The 20,303-nt window shown below is 33.9% G+C and overlaps 2 protein-coding genes across 3 annotated transcripts; one reads left to right on the plus strand and one right to left on the minus strand.

Annotated features, from left to right (window-relative positions):
- Nucleotides 1–679: 679 nt before the first annotated feature.
- On the minus strand, nucleotides 680–4,993 carry LOC133871850 (protein NPGR1). The gene is made up of 5 exons (XM_062309291.1): nucleotides 3,992–4,993; nucleotides 3,646–3,904; nucleotides 2,055–3,286; nucleotides 1,495–1,642; nucleotides 680–1,267 (listed from the first exon to the last, which is right to left on the minus strand). The coding sequence occupies exons 1-5, from the start codon at nucleotides 4,181–4,183 to the stop codon at nucleotides 957–959; spliced, it is 2,142 nt and encodes a 713-aa protein (XP_062165275.1). The 5' UTR covers nucleotides 4,184–4,993; the 3' UTR covers nucleotides 680–956.
- Nucleotides 4,994–12,026: 7,033 nt separating this feature from the next.
- On the plus strand, nucleotides 12,027–19,767 carry LOC133870134 (WD repeat-containing protein ATCSA-1). 2 transcript variants are annotated; one of them, XM_062307189.1, is made up of 9 exons: nucleotides 12,027–12,273; nucleotides 13,175–13,435; nucleotides 13,542–13,701; nucleotides 15,626–15,819; nucleotides 17,017–17,245; nucleotides 18,125–18,279; nucleotides 18,378–18,467; nucleotides 19,250–19,321; nucleotides 19,437–19,767. In XM_062307189.1, exons 1-9 carry the CDS (start codon nucleotides 12,124–12,126, stop codon nucleotides 19,476–19,478), a joined length of 1,353 nt encoding a protein of 450 aa, XP_062163173.1. In that variant the 5' UTR covers nucleotides 12,027–12,123; the 3' UTR covers nucleotides 19,479–19,767. The 2 variants fall into 2 exon arrangements, with proteins under 2 accessions (XP_062163173.1, XP_062163174.1); XM_062307190.1 differs by having other exon boundaries at nucleotides 12,029–12,273; nucleotides 15,641–15,819.
- Nucleotides 19,768–20,303: the final 536 nt, after the last annotated feature.

A 20,303-nucleotide genomic window follows, 5' to 3' on the forward strand; every position in this document is an offset into this window, starting at 1 on the left:
TTATGTATTTAACCCTATGTAATTGGAGTTGTATGCTAACTATTTTCTTACCTTTTTTCCTTTCTGCTACAAAAAGTCCAAACATTAACAAACAAACACTTAAAAAACTCAGAACTCATTTCATCTTTACATCGCATCAAAACATATTTTTAATCTTATTTCTCTATTTTTAATTTGGCAACAACCAACCTTCCAATAAAAGATTAGGTGAGACAAATCATCTTATTTGGCCTTACATGTAAGTCTCACAAATCGAATAAAAGATTTGCAAAAAGAGTGGACGGGGCGAAATGATATTTAACCTCTCTCTAATGGTCAAACCCTACTTTGTAGATATAAATTCTTCCGTTAGGTAATCATTGTACATTTTAATCACGACAAGGCTTTTCTGATAGGAGACTTGTAATGATGACCTGCGTGGGTATGGGTTACCCTATATACCATAAAAGACCTCACTCCTGAGTCCTGATGGAAGGCATTTGGCGTGCCAAGACCCATTATTAACTCCACTCGGTTCACCTAATGGCTGCAAGCCTGCAACCCCTATGGTGGAAAGCTGCACCAAATCATGCTCCACTGCTACTTCCTGTCTTCCCAACTCAGCTCATTGGTGAGTTGCAACTTTAACTTTCGTAGTTCAAACAAGTGGGCAGATGGAGTGAGAGATGAGCAAGAAGAATTCAGCACAATATATATTTCACTACTTAATCCACCACGTGAGTGAATTGCTAAATACAGTGCTACAGAGACGAATACATCAATCTATCCTATGATTCATTAAGAAACCCTGACCTAACGTACATTTTGATTTGAACGAGTAGCCAGGGTTTCTATACATTCTTAATCAAGGAAATCGAATATGAAACAATGCTGAGTGGAACAAGCAGTAACCATTCAGATATTGCATCCATTTTTCTGTCATAGAGTTGTCTGCTTAAGGTATTGGAAAACCAATGTCACCAAAAGCTTTGAACAGGAGCTGACAGCTTAAGCTCATATGCAGCTTGAAAGTAGTCTGCTGCTTGTTGTAAGGAGCCTTCCATTTTCGAAAGCAATCCAAGGTTCAACCATGCTCCATGGTTCGTGGGGTCTAATCGTAAAGCATTCATTAAAAAACTTCTTGCAATTGGGAGTGATTGGCTACCAAGTTTCATCAGTACTTCAGCAGTAGAAACAATACTTGGAACGTAATCCGTTTCTATTGACAACGAGACTGCGAAGGAAACTAAGGCTTCCTTGTAGAGTGATTGAGCTACAAACAACATGCCTGCAAATTTTTGGAAGGGATAAAATTGTAAATTTTGAAATATGTACTTCCAAGAATTCACTACAGAATTAGGACTCCACTTTCTTACAACCATTACATATGAACATTCATAATATCATGAAATGAAGTGCACGTGTGTGAGTGTGTGTGCATTTGGATGAATAGAAGCACACATTAAACATTTCAGTTAATGCACAAAAGACTGCATAAAGAGACTTGATTTCAACCTGTTGTATGCCAACTCCTGGAGGAATAAAATTCAAATGACTTGGCTTTGTCCACACAAAGTTCTGCATCAACCCATGAACCAAGTTCAGTGTAAATGGATGCCAAATCCTGCCAGGCTGTCATTTCCAATTTTCTTTCTGCTAATGCCTGCAAAAAGGCAGGAAATTTTCAGGAAGAACATACCTTTTCTTTTTTCTTTTTTTTTTCTTTTTTATCAAGAGGTGAAGGGTTATATTTATAAATAGAACATGCATAATGCAAAATTGATGTGAATGTGTGCACATATATATATATCCATGTGTCTATATGCATGCATAGTCATATTAAAACGAAGACTGAAACATGATGACTTCATATAGAACTTTCAAATTGTACTGAAGTGCAAATATTACCTGCCTATCGCTGAAAAAAAAATTAAAAGTGAAATTGGTTGAGATCAGAGATTAAATGTAAAAACCAAGAAATTCACATTGATGTTTCACATAACAAAGCTCAGATTGCTTTAATTAATATCATTTGGATTGAGTGCACGTGCAGCATAAGATTGAAGAACACGCACATCGGAAACCAAGTAGTTCACTTGATCAAAGTTCTTCACTTGAAGCTCCCTTTGTGCTTGAATCAGAGCTAACAAGAGTCTATAGGTTTCTATTGCTTGCTTGGGCTGTTCCTGAGCAATCTGAAGCACAGCTTTCAATCTAAGAAGTCCTAACTGATCACTCATCCCAGCCTCATCCAAAGCAAAATCGACTATGGTTTCAGCATCATTGAATCGCTGCTCAGCAGAAAGTACAAGACTTAAAAGTTTCCAACCTCTTCCTGAGCTGCCAGCCACCATCCCAGAATACATCATTGCATTGTCAAAAGCTACATCCAGATTCCTCTGCAATGCATTCTCTAGCCCAAGGCTAAACATCACTTCTGGATCCTCCTTCCCAATAAGAGCAGCATGGTTTAGAGTGTTCAAAGATTCTTTCTGAAAGAGATTTCGATCAGAATCTAAGACACAAACTCTAGCAGCACTCCCATAGCAAACGCCAAGGAATTTGTGGGCTTGACCCATGAAATGCCCATTCTGATGATCAGCCGAATCAATAACCTTACGCGAAAAGTAAATCCCTTGGTGAGCATGGTTCGGATCTTGGGAACACAATTTTGCTCCCAGCAAAAAAGAAGGAACATGGGGTTTGTGCTTTGCTTCAGAACAACCCGAAACCTTTCTTAAAAGGTTCAAAGCCGTTTCATTTTGTCCTGCAGCATTGTAGCAAAGAGCAAGAAAGTACCACCTCTTAGCTCGGTTGTAGATACCTGGCATGACCTGCTCCACATGATCAGCTAATAATTCGAACTGGCCAGTAATTGAGAGTGCATAGGTCAGATGGTCCATAATTTCTGCATCCCATTTTATTTCCAGTAATGCCACTTTTCTCATGAGTATTAACAACAAAAGGATTGCTTCTTCCGTGTTATTCTTAGGGATTGTCGGACCCCATGCTTGTGACTGTGGGGGAACGCTTGCTTCAACCCCACCATAAAGTAACGTGGCAGCTAAGTCCTTCTGTACAGCAGCCAACCTCTGGTGGTCCAAGTTCCATGGCTTAACTAGAGCCCGGCGATATGCAATGATAGCTTCATCAAGAACGCCAGCCTTGGTCCACAGTTTTGGGAGCAACTCCAATGATTTGTGAAACATCTCCAGCAACTTGCAGTCTTCACCAATGCCCTCAGACATTCCATTGGGTAGTGCTGATTCAACAGTATCCAGAATTATTTTGCACTCCTTTGCAGCCTCTGATGAATGAGAAAGTATCAGAACCACAAGAACTTTTTAATAAAAAATGAGTAATACTAATTAGTAGACTGTTGTACGACTATCATAATGATGTGACCCTTGGTAATTTTTTTTTACAAATGCTGTTCTAATGGCCGATTGATTAAAGCATTGACGCTCTAGCTAAAATATGAAATAAATTTCAAATCCAAACCATCTGATACACCACTAGCGGTAACATCCCAGTCATGTTATTGAAACATCACACTGCAAAGAGGTACCAATGCATTCCAACAATTCTACCCAAGTAGAAAACTTCCTCCTAATTATCATACAAGCAGACAATTTAAGCTGTGACAAGAAACAAAAGGTTTCATACCTATATATCGCCCAAGTTGCTCAAGTGATTTTGCTTTAAGCAAGATCGCTTCAAGAAGTAAGCTCACCGAATGCATCGACATCACACCAGGAGGTATGTTATCACCTTTAGCACGCGGTTTTTTCAGCCTAGTTCTCGCAACAATAGCCCAGGTCATCCTTGGGGTTAAACCTTTTATGTCAATACCCTGAAATACCTGAAGGGCAGCATCATAAATCCCTCTTTGGAACTCAAGCCTCCCCAACAGAGCCCTAGCTTCCTGATCAAAACCCATTCAATCAAAATTTAATACTGATAATACTGGACAGCTAAAATAGCAATAAATCAGTAGGCTAAACAAACCCACCTCATAATTTAAGGAGAGAGCTTCTTTTAAAGTGGATTCAGCTTCGTCCACCTGGGTATCCTCCAATTTCGACTCCCAGTCACCAGTCCTCGACGAAAGACCATTTACCGAGAAATCCCTCGTCGCCAGCGACTCCGGCGACTGCGGTGGCTCGTCGAACTTGAATTGCTCTCCTGAGCAAGCACACAACATCTTGTCCAGAAAGAAGCGGGAAAATGTGGGTCTTGTTTTGTAAAAATGGAGTAACAAAATCACTTCTCAGTGTAAAAAAAAAAACAAAATCAAGCCCTTCCACGAATAGATTGAGTTGCAGCTTGGGTCATTATAAGTTTTCCACAACAATAAACAACATGCTTACTCAAACCAGCTGCTAGAACCCGAAAAGGCCATAAATGTAGCTTTTACCATACCATTTGAAAAGGAGTGGTACAGTTCCGTCATCAAACACCGAATAACAAAAAGAGACCCAAAAGACAGAGTTTACAGCAAACCCATTAGACTTATTGAAAAGAAGGAAAAAAAGAAATGAACTCGGAGACAACGAGGGAATTTTGACAAAGACGAACCAGAAGAAGACAATGAGGTTGAAAAGAAGGTCGAAGACGGGGAGGGCGAGAGAAACGAAGAGAAGCTAGCAGAGACTTTGGACTTTACCCAAATAAAGCCAGAAACCAAAGACGCGATTTGTAGTAGCCCTCGAAGCCATGAAAGCTACACCTCTCTGCTGCGCAAGTCTTCTTCGTTTCTCGATATTGGGTTTTGCAGGGGCTTGGATTCTTTTTTTCTGGTTCCAAACGAAATCTATCAGCTGGATTCAGGGATCTGAATTTGAAATGGGGTTGTTTTCTCTTCCTTTCTAGTGTGTGCTGACTTTATTCGTACACAAAAAGGTGTAGTAGGGGCAAGGGTGGTTGCAGAGTCACTGATGCTCATAGATTCTCTCTGGCTCTTTGCGCTGTTTTCGTTTGAATTTTGTTAACTGTGCATTCTGTTAAAGACGAAAATAATGTGGGCGCCCTTTCCTTTGATTACTCCACTCCAGCCCCCAGCTAGAAGCTAGTCTCTAATTTCCTGGGAATACCGGTACTGCCCTTTACGGTAACTCTTGATGGTATTTTTTTTATTTTTTATTTTTAAGTTACATTCTTCTTACTAAAATTTAAAATAAGAGAAATGCTATGTATATTTCAAATATATACTCTTTGATATGATATTAAAAATTATTATTAAATTTTTTATTAATTACTATTGAATTATAAATCTAAAACGTTGGAAGTGCGGAGGTTGAAGTGTTTAACGCTTCTCTTTACGCTAATGTTAATGGAATTTTGATAACATTTTCCCCCTCTCTCATTTGTTTTTTCTTTTGACTTTTCATAATATTAACTTTAACAAACAACTAAAAGACAAAACACTTAAAATTATTTAATGTTTACGTAACAATAAAATATTTTTTAAGCACTATTTAACCCTCAAATTACCCGACTCTTTGACTTGTCCATTTGTTATAATCTTTTATTAAATTAGACGGAAATATATATACTCATTTTGTTTTTGATATGCCATTAAATAAATTTTCTTTAAAAAATAAAAAATAAAAAAATTCTTGTTGTGGACAATGGCCAAGTTGGGGAGACCCATGAGTTGGCCTTAGGTATCCTCCTACAGTGATTTTTTTTTTTTTTTTTTTAATTATTATTCGATGGAAGGGTTTAAATTGTTGTTCTTTCACAATTCCATCAAATTTAACAAAAAATTTTAAGAAGTTAAAAACTCGTTCCTCGTGGGTAGAAGCAAAACTATTGCGATCCTTTGAAGGGCAATAGTCCCCTCAAAAATTATATGTTTTTATTAGATAACTCTTAAAATTAATTTATTATTATTATTATTAGAGAAATGTTTGGTTGTACACTCTCATTTCACTCCTATTCCACCCTTGTCTACGTGGACCAATAATGTTGTTAAAAAAATCAAGATCTCACTACACTCTTTCTACTATCTCTCACATTATTGGTCTACGTAAACAAGTGTAAGATGGAAGTAGAATGGGAGTGTACAACCAAGCATTTCTCTTATTATTATTATTATTATTATTATTATTATAGTTTTGCACCCCCTTACCTAAAATTCCCTTTTCAACCAAATGAGTATAGTTACGAAACTTATTTGGAACTTGGCTTGTTATTCAAACCCTAAAAGGTGGGTTTTCAAGGTAATATCTATCTAGAAAATCATCTAATTATTGTGATATAAAGTAAGTATGACTTTACTATGAATGACTTCACTTTTTCTTTTTTCTTTTTCTAAATTTAAGTTGATTTTCAAGGTAATATACTAATATCTATTTAGAAAACTATCTAATTATTGTGATATAAAGTAAGTATGACTTTACGATGAATGACTTCACTCTTTTTTTTTCTTTTTTTCTTTCTAAATTTAAGTTGTTTTTTTAGTTTTCCAACTGACGTACTTTTATATGTCCTTGATCCCCATAATTTTTATAATTCTTTTTTGCTAACCCATATCGACATTAATTGACGAAAGTAGGTTGACCTTTTGTTTTTTCCTAATTGCATCGTAATTCCAAAAAAGCATAGTAATATGGCGGAGTTCTTCTTCTAAATCAATTTATAAAAATTATATATATTTTTTGACATATAAAAAAAAAATTAGTAAAAATTTCACTTATAACTCCAAATCTTTCAACTATCCATTAGAATTTTCTGTTAAATCATATTAAAATTCTCAAAATACCCATGTGTTTATTTTTTAAAAAGAAAATTCAAATATTCATGCATGGATATTTTTACAAATTCAGTTAAATTCTGACCAATACCTAAATCTTAACAATTTTTTTTCCTTTTTTTTCCTAAAAAAAATGATAAGTATTTTAAAAATTTTGACAGGATTTAACTGAAAATTCTAACAAATGGTTCAAATTGAAAAAAAAAAAAAAAATGAGAGATGGATACTCTAAATTAACATTTTTTAAAATTTATGTATCTTTTTTCAAAAGTGATGAAAGATCAGGAGTTATAAATAAAGTTTTTTCTTTTTTTAAAAATAGGAACAAAATTGAAATAAATTTTATTAAAAAAAACATATGCATCTCATGTGCTATTAAAAAAGATAAACACATATCATTTTTTATAGATTATATTAAAAAAAATTCTTTAAATCCAATTTAGAAGAAACATTTCTCGAAGTAATATCCATTTTTAAGGTGGTTAAATTTCCCAAAATAACAAAATTCAGAATACTAATTATTGGTGGGTATTCAGTCGGTGACCTAAATAATTCATAGTTTAAACTTTCTATATATAATTATATATATAGGTAGGAAGATCTAATCAACTTAAATTGTGGGCCACAGGTTCTCAATGGGTAGCTCAATCAGTTGGGGACCACGCCTCATAAAACGGAGGTCACTAGTTCGAATCTTCCCTCCCTCCTCTTGTGTGAACATGTCAAAAAAAAAAAAATTAATAAATAAATTGTGGGCCACTCCATCTACTATACTATTTGATGTCGAATTAGAAACATTATATCTATATGGAATCGAGACTTTAATTAAAAAAAAATGATTATCAAAATTAACAATCCCCCTCACAAATTATAAATTTTTAAATTTCATAAAGTACTTTACTCGATCCACTCTTCATTATAAAAAAGCAAATGCTGCAACTTCTTCTTCTTCTTCTTATATCACAATCATTTTATATCGATTGGTATAACATATTTTAATTTTTTTTAATAATACATTATATCAACCAATATGAAGATTATCGTTACTCTTATTAAAAATTCTTATTATCAAACTATTTTCTAAGCAATTGGAGCCCCACCTATTCGAATGATGAATAATTGATGATCCGACTAAACAAGAAAATGGACCGAACATATTAATAACGTGGCCTCACATGCTAGTCCAGCACATCGTATTGTTTAATCACGTTTAGTTTCATGAATTATATAATTTACGCAACAAAAAAAAAAAAAAAAAAAAAAAAAAAAAAAAAGAAAAGAAAAGAAAAAGAAAAAAAGAAAGTGAGATTGAACAGTGCATCATGGTATCTCAACATCATTAGGGACAACCTTTTTTGCCACTGAATTCTTGGACTTTTTCACCGACTTTTTTGCTTCCCTCAGCATCATGCACGCACGGTGCTCAACAAAGAATTGACTATAAATGGAAAAATCCAAACCTAATGCGAGATCAGCGGATGTCGCTCCGTGCTCATTAGCTGTGACTTATCCATCCACCATAATATAAGCTTTTGAACAAAAGCCCATCTAGAGGAGTAAGTTTTAAGTAACTGGCTAGCTCTTGAGTGTAAAAATTTTTAAAATATATTTTTTTAAGAAAAAAAATTAAAAAAATTTAGTGAAATTTGTAAAAACATTCACGTTTGAATCTTTGAATTTTTTTAATGTATTTATTTTTCTAAAAAAATATAAATATTTTGAAAATTTAAACCGAATATAATAAAAGAAATCTAACATATGCGTGACATTGTAAGAAACTGAAAATTGAATATGCTAAAATATATTTTTTCAGTTTAAGAGCAAGTACAAAAGCGACAACATTTCATATGGTTAAGTAAAACTAATTCAATATAAAATTAACGAGTTATGATTGAAGAATCAAAACCGTTTAATTAAACTAAGTCAAATTATAATTAACTTATATCACCTATATTTCCAGTTTCTCTTGTAGACTTGTAGTTGTAGTAACTAGTAAGCATTCTTTAATTTATTTTTTTCACGCAGCTTATTATATAACTTTGACTGCCTTGAAAGTTGTCGTTTTTTACCATCCTTTTTGGGACTACGTGTCAAGTGCCTCACCCCCTTCTTTTTATTATCTTGTAGTTGTAGTTTATTAATGCGATCTCACTTGCCAAACATAAAAAAAATTGGTGAGCTGTCTGAGAACGACCCAGACATGCTATTTAATAATTATTTGTCTTAATATATTTTTTGTTTGTTTTTTTTAATTCTTTCATCTGTTCACGTGATAATGCCAATACGGTATCGGCAGGATCTTTGACGGGTTGTGAATGTTTTGTTGTCGTTATACGCCATATTTTCTGCAATTAGTCTGACATAAGGCTTTTTGTGTTTTTCCTGCCTCCTCTCTTTACAGCTCTGTGAAGTCCCACGAACATCCCCCCAAACCCTTCTTTTTGTCATCCTTGTTATCCAATCTTTTTTTCTTTTTCTTTTTTTAATCAGGGCCCGTTCGTTTCAATTGTTGGGCTTCTCTCAGCTGTCCACGTGTGTTTGGCCAATAATGTCACACGTGAGGGGGCGTTTTAAACTGTCCCATATTAGTTAGTTTACATTCACCTGACCTCTTTATAAGTCATGGTGTCTCATTCTCTCTCAAGACGTCTTTTGAGAATGAATTAGGTTCATGAACTCTAACATAGTATCAGAGCCAGTTCCTTCTAATTGTTGGGCTTTTTCCCGTTTTGTCCACGTGTGTTTGGCCAATAATGCCACACATGAGGGAGAATCTTAAAGTGTCACATATTGGTTAGTTTACATTCACCTGGCCTCTTTATAAGTCATAGTGTCTCCTCCTCTCTCAAGAAGTCTTTTGAGAGTGAATTGAGCCAATAAACTTTAACACGAGATATTGATTGTTCCAGCTACATATTAATTAATATTTGATTTAGTGTTTATCAAATACCAGTACTACTAAAATTTATAGTTGACTTTAAACTCCAACTTCCTCCTAGCTTGCCCAGAAAAGTCTTACGAATTAAAGATTCTTCAGAGAACACAGCAATCATTTTTGAGAAATAAAAGCAGTTGCTGGCTATGTTTCCTTGTTGCTATGGCCAATGACCTTCATGGGGTGGACATAGACATGGTCCAAGTGCATAGAGTATTTTATCAAGTAAATTTATATATATTAATCCAAAAAAAAGAGTAAATTTATATAAATTTTAAACCATTATTTTAAAAGTAGATGCTGAAGATTTTATCATAAATATAATAAATAATGAGATGATAAACAATGATCAGCATGGTAAATTGAACTGATAAATGTTGATATGATTAAAATTTCACAATTTAATTTGAAAACTATCATTAAGATTTGAGACTAATATATTATAGAAATTCTAAGAAATCTTAGTCCAGTTGAACTTGTGTGGCTCCACTTATGCCAGTATTGTCTACGTGGAGATAACCTCTGAGATGTTATGCCTAAAGCCAGAAGATATCTAACTAAGTATATAAGAATAGCCTGAGAAAGCAAAGGTACCGTTAATATGTTGGGAGTAGGAGTGTTAATTTGTGTTTTGAGTGTCGAGTTTGAGTCGTGTTAGGCATGAGTATAAGATTATATAGGTCAACCTTAATCCAACCAATTTAATTAAATGTGTCAAATCCCTCGACTCTAATCCGCTAATTTTGTGTTAGGTTTGTGCGGGTCGTGGGAAAAAAAAATGCCAATCTTAAATGTAATGTGTCGGATTTGAATCGCGTCAAGACATGTGTATAAATCAACTCTAACCCGATTTATTTAATTAAACGAGATATATATTTCGATCCTAACCCTCTATTTTATTTTGAGTTGGGAGGTTATGCTTAAAAATGGCCACCTTGGCTGGGAGTATGGGAAACAGGATATGCCATTCTCACCTTTACTTTCGATCTGACAAAGAAAACAAAGTAGGCCCAGCCTCTTCCGGGCCTCACGGTTCGGATTGCAGAGGCCAATCCAAAGCGTATAGGCGATGCGGTTCTCCTATTGCAACGGTGGAAATAAGACGCATCAAGCAAGAATCGGATTTACAAATTGGGTTGTAATAAATTTTTATATATATTTTAAATTATTAAAAAAAAGCTTATAAAAATTACGTGTTATTAAAAAATACGTATTTCTCTCATGTTAAATGATATATGTCACTTTTAAATATTAATTTGTAAATTTTTTTAAAGAAAAATGTATATATTCTCTTCAAATTATTACCTTATTGTCAATGTTTTTTCTAAACTATAAATTGTGTTAATATCTACTTAAATTATTAAAAAAATGTTAATATCCTCGTAATAACAAAAATATCATTCGTAACATTATAAAAATATTTAAATTTAAAAAAAAAACAGGTTTTCAATTTTTTTTGTTTCGTTTTTTAAATGTTTTTCAATTTTTATTTCTATATTTTATATAAAAAAAAATCATTTTTTTTCCTTTTTTTTTTTGAATTTATAAAAACATTTTTGTCTTATTGAAAAAATTTGAGGATCATTTCTTTATTTTTGTTGGTCTTGGCGACATTAATATTTTTTTGTAGTTTACAAGACAGGTTGACGTAATTGGTAGTTTAAGGAGGACAATAACAATTTGTGTGTTAGTTTGAGGAGATATATATTTAAGAAAACTACTAATTATATTAGTTTCCCCCCTAAACTATGAAAAAATGTCAATATCTCCCATAATGATAAAAATACTATTTTTAAAATTATTAATTATTTTTAAAAAAACTATTATTTTAAAAAATATATATAAAATAAGAACAAGTTATAAAAAAACTAAAAACAAAAAATAAAATAAAAAGAAAAATGGGTTTTTTTTTTCATTTGTTTTTTCTTTTATAATTTTCAGTTATTTTTTCGTTTGTTTTTCATTTTTTTCATTCTTTTACCTTCTTTATTTTTTTATTTTTTCATTTTCCTTAATTTTTTTAAATTTAGTTTTTTTTAAATGTATTTTATATTTTTAGTTTTTAGTTTTTTTTTTTCGAATTTATAAACACATTTTTTATTTTTGTCTTATTAAAATAATTTAGAGTCATTTTTGTTTTTTTGTTGGTCTTAGTGAGGACATTAACATGTTTTTGTAGTTTGAAGAGAGATACTGACACAATTTAATTTGAAAAGACAATAACAATTGAGTGGTAGTTTTGAGGGATATTTATACTTTTTCGAATTTTATGTCCAAATTAAAAATAAAAACTAATGGAGATAGAATAAGTTTTTTTTTTTTTAATCGAAAATCAGAAATTACCAGCCACCAGCAACTCTGAATTTTCACGAATACGAGTGAGATTTGACGAAGAAAGGCTGTCAGAGAGAAAGAGAGAGAGGTGGAAGAAGAATCAAAAGATGCTTGGAAAATGTGGAAGGAGATCGGAGACAGAGAAGCGGGCAAACTGCGCCCAAAATCGTTCGCAAGTCGCATTAAGTCCAATCGAATCGGCACTCTCCAACTCTCCAATCACAAAGACATCGTTTCCCCTCACCGTGGCTCCATCAACTCTCTTCAGGTACTCTTCTTTTTCTTTTTCTTGAATTCGGTATCAGATTACACGAACTATACAGAGGATAATGCTCGTTCAGTTTAGCTGTATCTCACGGATTAAATTTTTCATTTTTGATAGTTGTTCATCTCTAATTAATTTTTCCCCTTTTGTTTGTGAAATGAGTCAAATTGAGGTGAAAGGTTGTGCCATCATAACTTGTAAACTTTACAACAATTGAAGCGAATGAAACTACGAACATTATATCAGGCACCGAGTATTGGAAGATGAGCTTTTTTTTTTTGGTTGGTTTGAGTTATATACCTAGAGAGAGAAAAAAAAAAAAAAGTTGGTTTGAGTTGGATGAGAGATATCATTTTCCCAGCCAATAGTTTTCAGATGCTATCGTCTTTGGATACATATTTCTTCTTGGTAAAGTATTAATTAATGATTTATTATTTTTCTTGATATTCTCTCTCCCAACTGTTTCAAACTCTGTAATTATTACCACTTTCTCGAAGTGGAACGATGGTGTCTTAGAGGTATGCTCATCATTGTTACAATGATCAGGAGTGGAAAATTGAGGAGAAACTGAATGAACGTGTGGCATTGATTCATGCTACTTGGATTCTTCACTCTGAATTTTTAAATCAGAATGTTCATTACCCACTATTGATGCTGTTTTTATCATCCCTTTTGGCTAAACAGCACGACGATGTCATTATGGATTGAATTTGTTACTGTATGGCGGATTGAATGTTTGAATTTTGTGATTGGACAAGATAGTCAGACATATCTGTGTTTTGTTTTTTCAACTATATTATAACATTGCTTACTGAAAGTATATATATCATCGTTGTGAAAAAGAAAAGAGAATGACTTTCCTTAAGGAGCTTTAGAGGCCTGCCTATTTTGATGATGAATTCAGGTTGATTTGACAGAGGGACGATATTTGTTATCCGGTGCATCAGATGCTTCAGCAGCTGTTTATGATGTTCAACGTGCCACCGATTACGAGGCTGGTGGTCTCATAGCAAAGCACAAGTGCATCTTTGTTGTTGACAAGCAACATGAAAGTGGGCATAAATATGCCATATCCTCGGCCATATGGTATCCTGTTGACACTGGGCTTTTCATCACTGGTTCATATGATCATCACATAAATGTTTGGGATACAAATACGACACAGGTAGGCATCCTCCTTGATGTTTATTGTCATGCTATGTGGTATTGCACTCTTGATTGTTATGTGAAATCTGTTTTGATATATATAATTTCTTTTTGTTATTTTATAGGTGGTGATGAACTTTAAAATGCCTGGAAAGGTTTATAGGACTGCCATGTCCTCATTGGCAACATCTCACATGCTAATTGCTGCTGGAACGGAAGATGTTCAAGTTCGCCTTTGTGATATTGCTTCAGGGGCATTTGCTCACACACTATCTGGTCATCGTGGTATGCTGGTGGTTCACACACTTATTATACCTTTTAATTCATGTGCATGTTTCTTGAGGTTCTTGTTTGGTACACAAGGGCAGAGCCAGGGGGCAAATGAGCCCCCTGGCCTGCCAGTGGCTATGGTTGATTAATTTTTGTAATTTTTTAAATCAAGTTTTAGTTATATTATTTAATATTTTTAATTAACTTTTTTTTGTCAACTATATTTTTTAATGTTATTCCCTGTGAACCAAAATCTTGACTTCGCCACTGTTGGCATGTGCTTGTTACTTGAGGCACATTGCATACCAATGCTGTTCAGATGCAGCAGTATTCACGTTGGACAAGTACTAACTTCCTCCTAGAACAACGTTTGGCTGGTAGGTGCCGACATATAGATGGCATAAGACTCTTATATGGGATCTAGAATGCAATGTCAAGACAATTCCATAATGTGTGAGAGTATCTATGGCTCCAATAAACTAAGTTTCTAGGTTACATGCGCTCCTGAAAGTTGGGACATGAATTTGAATATTTCTGTTGTGCTCATAAAAGAATAAAAGAAAAGAAAAAATATTAATGGATATATCTCAAGTACAAATCTTCTTGCTCTACTGCAGTCTCTGCCATTTTATAATATATTTGCTTGTGCTTGGAGTCCTACAGCTTGTGTCCACCCTTGATTGCATTCTGAATTTCCAATCTTTTTAGTCTATTCATATTTGATACATTTTAGAAATCATATTTATTTTTAAGGATAACTTCACAAAAGGGTATCGAATTATACGCCGTTTTGAGAAAAGGGTATTGAACTAGCAAACGTCTCAAACTGGGGTATCTAAGGGCTTGTTTGGCAAGTGACATTACAGAACAGAACAGAACAAAGTAGTGGGTTATTAGTTTTTGAAATTAGTAAAAAGTGATAATGTGATATAAAATAAAAAGAATTTGTATAAAAAAGTGAAAAAGTTTTGTATTGTAGTGAATTTTTTTATTTGAATAGTAATAAAAAATTATTGATGTGATATAAAAAAGTGAAAAAAGTGGGAATGTTTTGATGTTGATTAGTAGTGAAAAGTATAAAAAAATGAAAAAAAAAAAAAAAAGTACATGAACAGTACTGTAATGTATTATTCCTTGACAAACGGAATTCTGTTAAATTTCAAAGATTCAGGCATGGGTATTTTTGTAAATTCTGTTAAATTTTGACCAACACCTAGATCCTAGCATTTTTTTTCTTCTTTTTTTTTTTCCTAAAAAAAAAATAAGGGTATTTTGGGTACTCCGTTAGGATTTAACATTAAATCCTAACGGAGTACCCTTAAGTGAGACATTTGAAAACTTAGATACCTTAGTTTGAGACGTTTGCTAATTCAGTACCCATATCTCAAAACGCCCATATCTCAAAACGGCGTATAATTCGATACATTTTTGTGAAGTTATCCCTTATTTTTAAGGTTTTGTTTCTTTTGACATAAAACGTTTTCCATAAAACTATTTTATTATTTTTAGGTGTTTAGTTGCGGTTGAAAAATTTGGTCAATTGAAAAACACCCCATGTTTTCCGTTAAATGGTTTACGCTTTTTCAAGGTCTAAAACATTTTCCATCAACAACTCCTTTCTTCAAATCCTTCAACACATCATGGGATCGTGTAGACAGCACCCCCTCTCTTGTCGGCATCAACCCCTACCAAAGCCACTCTCACCAATGCAGTCCTCATTGAAGCGGAAAATGTTCTTAATACGAACCCAACAATATTTTGTTTCAGAAAATGTTTTAAGTGGAAAATGTTTTATGTTGAAACAAACGGAGCCTAAAGTTATAAAATTTTATTTTAATGGCTAAATATTGATGTATAATTTGTTTCGATTGTATTATTCTGTATTTGGCTTACATTTATGACATAGGAGAAAATTGCCTTGCATTTAATTGTGATATAGCGTCTTTGATGGTAGATGGTGTGATGACGGTGGAATGGTCAACTTCTAGTGAGTGGGTTTTGGTTACCGGGGGATGTGATGGTGCAATACGTTTTTGGGACATCAGACGCGCTGGATGTTTTCTAGTTTTAGATCAGTCTCATTCTCAGCTTGGGAGACGCCCGCATATACTGGAATGCTCTGCCACTAACAAGGTTTCCTTGACGTCTTTTCTCTTCCAAAAAGCAATGCTTGCTTTATTATTTTTTCTTAAATTGCAAACTAGTCCACTTTAAAACTTTCGTTTTAATAGGATCATATTTATTCTTTTCAGTTATCACCTAAAGTTTATTTAATATTGATTATATCATTAGTCCTCTTTGTTGAATTTTATAATGTACTTTCTAACAGCCCTTTTGAGATGGATATAGGGGAACAACCTTTTGAAAAAGTTATGCATATATGTATATATAGTTGCAAATCACCTGTATCAGTATATCTCATGATGAACTAGTTGTGCATAAATTTCTCATATCAAAACTCATATTATAAAGAGTGAACATATCTCTTTATATGCTTATTTGTATGGTTAGCTGTGATTGCTAGTAACAACTCAGTGTTATATGAAAATTTCTTTGGCTTATCATTTCTTTTTCCTTTATATGAAACTAGTTATGAGAGTGCAGCTATGCCTCTTGCCTCTTGGTGTGCAACATGTAGCTGAGGTTTCTAACAGGCTGACATTCTAACTTATTTGGGGTTTCATGGGTGATGCCTAGTAACATCCTAGAACTATTTCATTGCTGGAAATTCCAAGGGCGGGGAGATCACAAAAAGGAAATCTGGAAAGTTATTATTGCTTTCTTAATGTTGAGCATTTGGAGAGAAAGGAATCGGTGCCTTTGAGGAATGCGAGTCCAACGTGCTTTCTCAAAAATCCTTTTTTTTGAGATCTCTTTTGGATTGGGTTGTTGTACATGTTCTTAACTTTTCCTCGGTGGATCTAGTAGATCTAATTAATTTTTTAGATTGTAGAAGCCTATAGGGTGTTCAGCTCTCTTTTACACTTTTTGTGCACTAGGGCTTTGCCCTTTCTTTCAATAAAATTATTAGTCATCTAAAATGTGACATGACTACAAAAGAGAGGAGGAAAGGGGAGGACTACAGAGTGGACCTCCAAAAAAGGTGCACATAGGGTTGTTTTTCTTGCATAGCTGGCATCTAGGCTTGGCTGCTGTTACTTTATTTTATTTGTTTTACATCTTTATAATTATTCTTCATAACTGGACGTGCAGTAAATGCTGTATTATGTGAACAATATTGTAGGTTGTCGCCTTGAATTGCATTCATCTTATTATGTTAAAAGCTTCTAGTTGAGCTTTAAATAAGTTTATTTTTTTATTCTGTCTCAGGTTTTGACATCCAAGTCCCTATCAGCTGGCCAAAGTTCTAGTTCGTACACAAAGCCACGGACACAACATAGGAAGCTTGCTAGTGGGAATGGTACAAAACAGTCACCTGTTGGTAGGAGACAGAGATTACATCCGGGGATGCTGTCTAGTCAGGATCGTGCCACTGCTCATTATGGTGCTGTTAATGGGTTAAAAGTAACTGACGATGGCATGTATCTTCTAAGTGCAGGTTGGTTTTCATTAAGTTAAGTTCTTATCTTGTATATGTTAAATATGCTTAACACAAAGAACTTATCAAAAAAAAAAAATGCTTAACACAGAGTCCTTATAAGTTATTCAGGATAGTCTTATGGCTTTAATTAAAGCATGTGGAGATGCAGCGATGCAGCATGGTCAGAGCTGCATGATATGCATACATAGAGAGAATGCAGATGGTCTAAAAACCGATTATGGGGTTAATTGCATGCGTGCTCTGTTTGAGATTATCAACTAGGAGATTTAGTATGTCATTAGTATGCTTTTGTCTCTTGGTAGGCTGTCCATAAAGGGTCTGCAACATCATAATGATGGACAGCTGGGTTCTCTCCTTCCTCAGCTTTCCTCGATATATTTATATTATCGTGTGTTTGTTATGTATAATATAAAATCCAACATGTTTGATGCGATGTTTTCAAAGTACTAAATTATTTGAATATTGATATAAAAAAAAAAATACTGTTTTTGTTGATAGGTGGATAAAGAAGGTACTTGTAGTGACTTTGTCTGCAAGAGTTTTGGTGTCCTTGAAAATCATTACTAACTGTAAAAAGATATTTGGATCATGGCTTTGCAATAATGAGAATTCACAGCAGTTCTTATTGTTATTTACTTTGAGCAGTTTCCCTTGATCTGTTGTTTGTTGCCATACAAAATGAACCTTAGGGCTGAGTTTAGTCGCTTCTTTACTGCCAGTGTCATCATTGATGAAATTAATCAGCACTTCTTGTTTCCTCTGCTAAACATTTTCTTAATCTTTGTAGTTGGTTCCTTTTAAATTAGTAAAGCTATAATGAACGAATCGCATTGAAAGTGTAATCTCTCTCTCTCTCTCTCTCTCTTTGGATTGTAGGTTCTGACTCAAGATTAAGGTTGTGGGATATTGAATCTGGCTGCAATACACTAGTGAACTATGAAACTGTGCGCCTGCAAACCAGCAAGCCAATACAGTTGGCGACTACTCAGGATTCAGCCCTTGTTTTTGTTCCATGCATGACAGCGGTGAAAGTAATCACCCTCTGTAGTTTTCAATCTGCTTAACTTACATTTGAATGAGAGATATTAGAGTTTTATGCAAACCTTAAGTTGACTGATGGATTTTTCAGGCATTTGATGTATGGTCGGGTAAAACATCCCTGACATTTCGTGGACACTACGAATATGTGAACTGTTGCTGGTTCAGCACACAGGATCAGGTACAATCATGATCTCATGATCCTCTTCTTAGGTATCAGTGCTATGTGAACTGGAATAGGGACTAGGGAGTGAACTTGATATTTTATCAGATGGTTATGTCATCCAATTTGAGTAGTGCTCTTTTTTACTTTTATGGAATCTGATTTATGGAACATGAAACTATGATAAAGCTATTCCCAAATTTAATTTATTCAAAGCTAATCATCTGAGTGCATTGTGTTTTCTGCCTTGATTTATAAATATCTCCTCCGAACGTTTTAAGTTGTAATTATACCAAGGCGTCTAAACTCATGCCCTTGGCAAATTATTTTTTGAGTTTCCAGAAGAGGGAAAAGGAAAAGTGTGAAGAGTGATAAAGCTTGTGTTTCAGGTAGTAATGAAATTTGTAACTCATTTTAGAGAGAGAGGGAGAGGGAGAGGGAGAGGGAGGGAGGGTAAACTTGCAGCTGGAGTGGAGAAAAAAATTACCAAGCAAAAAAAAAAAAAGAGGGAGGGAGGGTAAACTTGCAGCTGGAGTGGAGAAAAAAATTGCCAAGCAAAAAAAAAATAAAAAGATTGATTCTTATGCCCTGGATCTATAGAAAATAAACTGAACCATCAAACATTTTTCTTGTGGAGAAAAAAATTACCTAGCCAAAAAAAAATAAAAAAGATCGATTCTTATGCCCTGGATCTATAGAAAATAAACTGAACCATCAAACATTTTTCTTATGGAAGGTTGAGTTTTATCTGCCGAATATAATCTGCACTAATTGTTTGAATGATTTGTCCAATATTGCAGGAGTTATACACAGGTGGAAACGATAGACAAATTCTTTTGTGGTTACCATCCAGGTTGATTGCTGATGAAGCGGTATACCCTTCGAATTCGTATATTGACTCCTTTTATTGAGTTTGTTTGCATATTATGCACTAATCATAATAGATACAATATGACAGTATCTCATGTGGATTGGATGGACTTGCAGGATGAAGGACCTGCTCAGGATCGGGACAACTGGAGCGATTGACATTTGCAGCAGTTACATTCTGGCATTTAATCTTTTGATTTCTGGATGGCTAGCTCTGTGATAGTCCTCATAGTTCTTTGAATCTTTGTCTAATGCATAGCATGACCTCTTAAGTTCCTATGCTATTGTCCGTGGCATGTATATATACTCAACTGTTAATTTGCTTCTAATAATTAGTTATTGTTAATTTTTTAGTCATAGATATTCAGTTCTCATTGTGACTTGCCACAGTTGTAACATAGATTTCTATGCTGATTTTCTAATGAATTTAAGATGATTATTTTGTCTACCAGAGGCTATTAAAAGAATTATGTAATTATGCTACAGCATATGAGCTGACAGCTGATGGAATACATTTAGCGGGCCAAGACCAAGACGACTCTGCTATCTGCAAGCTTTGCCAGAAACATAGAAGTACAACCCCTACGGTGGAGAGCTGCAATAAATTATGCCGCACTGCAATACCCTTTCTTCCCAAACTCAGTGTATTGTTTGCTGCGAATAGCAATGGCCCATGCATACTTACTGATGGTAATATGTTTATACTTGCTGGAACACTAAAAAATATATGAAGGTCGTAGTTTGTTGCTCGTAGCTATTTAGATTTATACTCTAATGTAACAAAATCCCATTATTTTTTTATTATTATTATTAAATATATGAAGGTCATAGTTTGTTGCTCGTAGTTGTTTAGATTTATACTCTAATGTAACAAAATCCCATTTTTTTTTAAAAAAAAAAATATGAAGGTCGTAGTTTGTTGCTCGTAGCTATTTAGATTTATACTCTAATGTAACAAAATCCCATTAATTTTTTATTTTAAAA

The sequence above is a fragment of the Alnus glutinosa genome, chromosome 6 (assembly GCF_958979055.1).
Source record: "Alnus glutinosa chromosome 6, dhAlnGlut1.1, whole genome shotgun sequence".
In the NCBI taxonomy this organism is placed as follows: domain Eukaryota; kingdom Viridiplantae; phylum Streptophyta; class Magnoliopsida; order Fagales; family Betulaceae; genus Alnus; species Alnus glutinosa.

Excerpts from the sequence above, each read along its gene's own strand:
- LOC133871850 (XM_062309291.1), bottom strand. The coding sequence starts at position 4,183 with ATGTTGTGTGCTTGCTCAGGAGAGCAATTCAAGTTCGACGAGCCACCG. Across the intron at positions 3,905-3,991 it reads CTCTCTCCTTAAATTATGAG|GAAGCTAGGGCTCTGTTGGG; the intron begins GTGGGTTTGTTT and ends GGTTTTGATCAG. Across the intron at positions 1,643-2,054 it reads TGAACTACTTGGTTTCCGAT|GCATTAGCAGAAAGAAAATT; the intron begins GTGCGTGTTCTT and ends GCCTTTTTGCAG.
- LOC133870134 (XM_062307189.1), top strand. The coding sequence starts at position 12,124 with ATGTGGAAGGAGATCGGAGACAGAGAAGCGGGCAAACTGCGCCCAAAA. Across the intron at positions 12,274-13,174 it reads GCTCCATCAACTCTCTTCAG|GTTGATTTGACAGAGGGACG; the intron begins GTACTCTTCTTT and ends TGATGAATTCAG. Across the intron at positions 18,280-18,377 it reads CATGCATGACAGCGGTGAAA|GCATTTGATGTATGGTCGGG; the intron begins GTAATCACCCTC and ends TGGATTTTTCAG.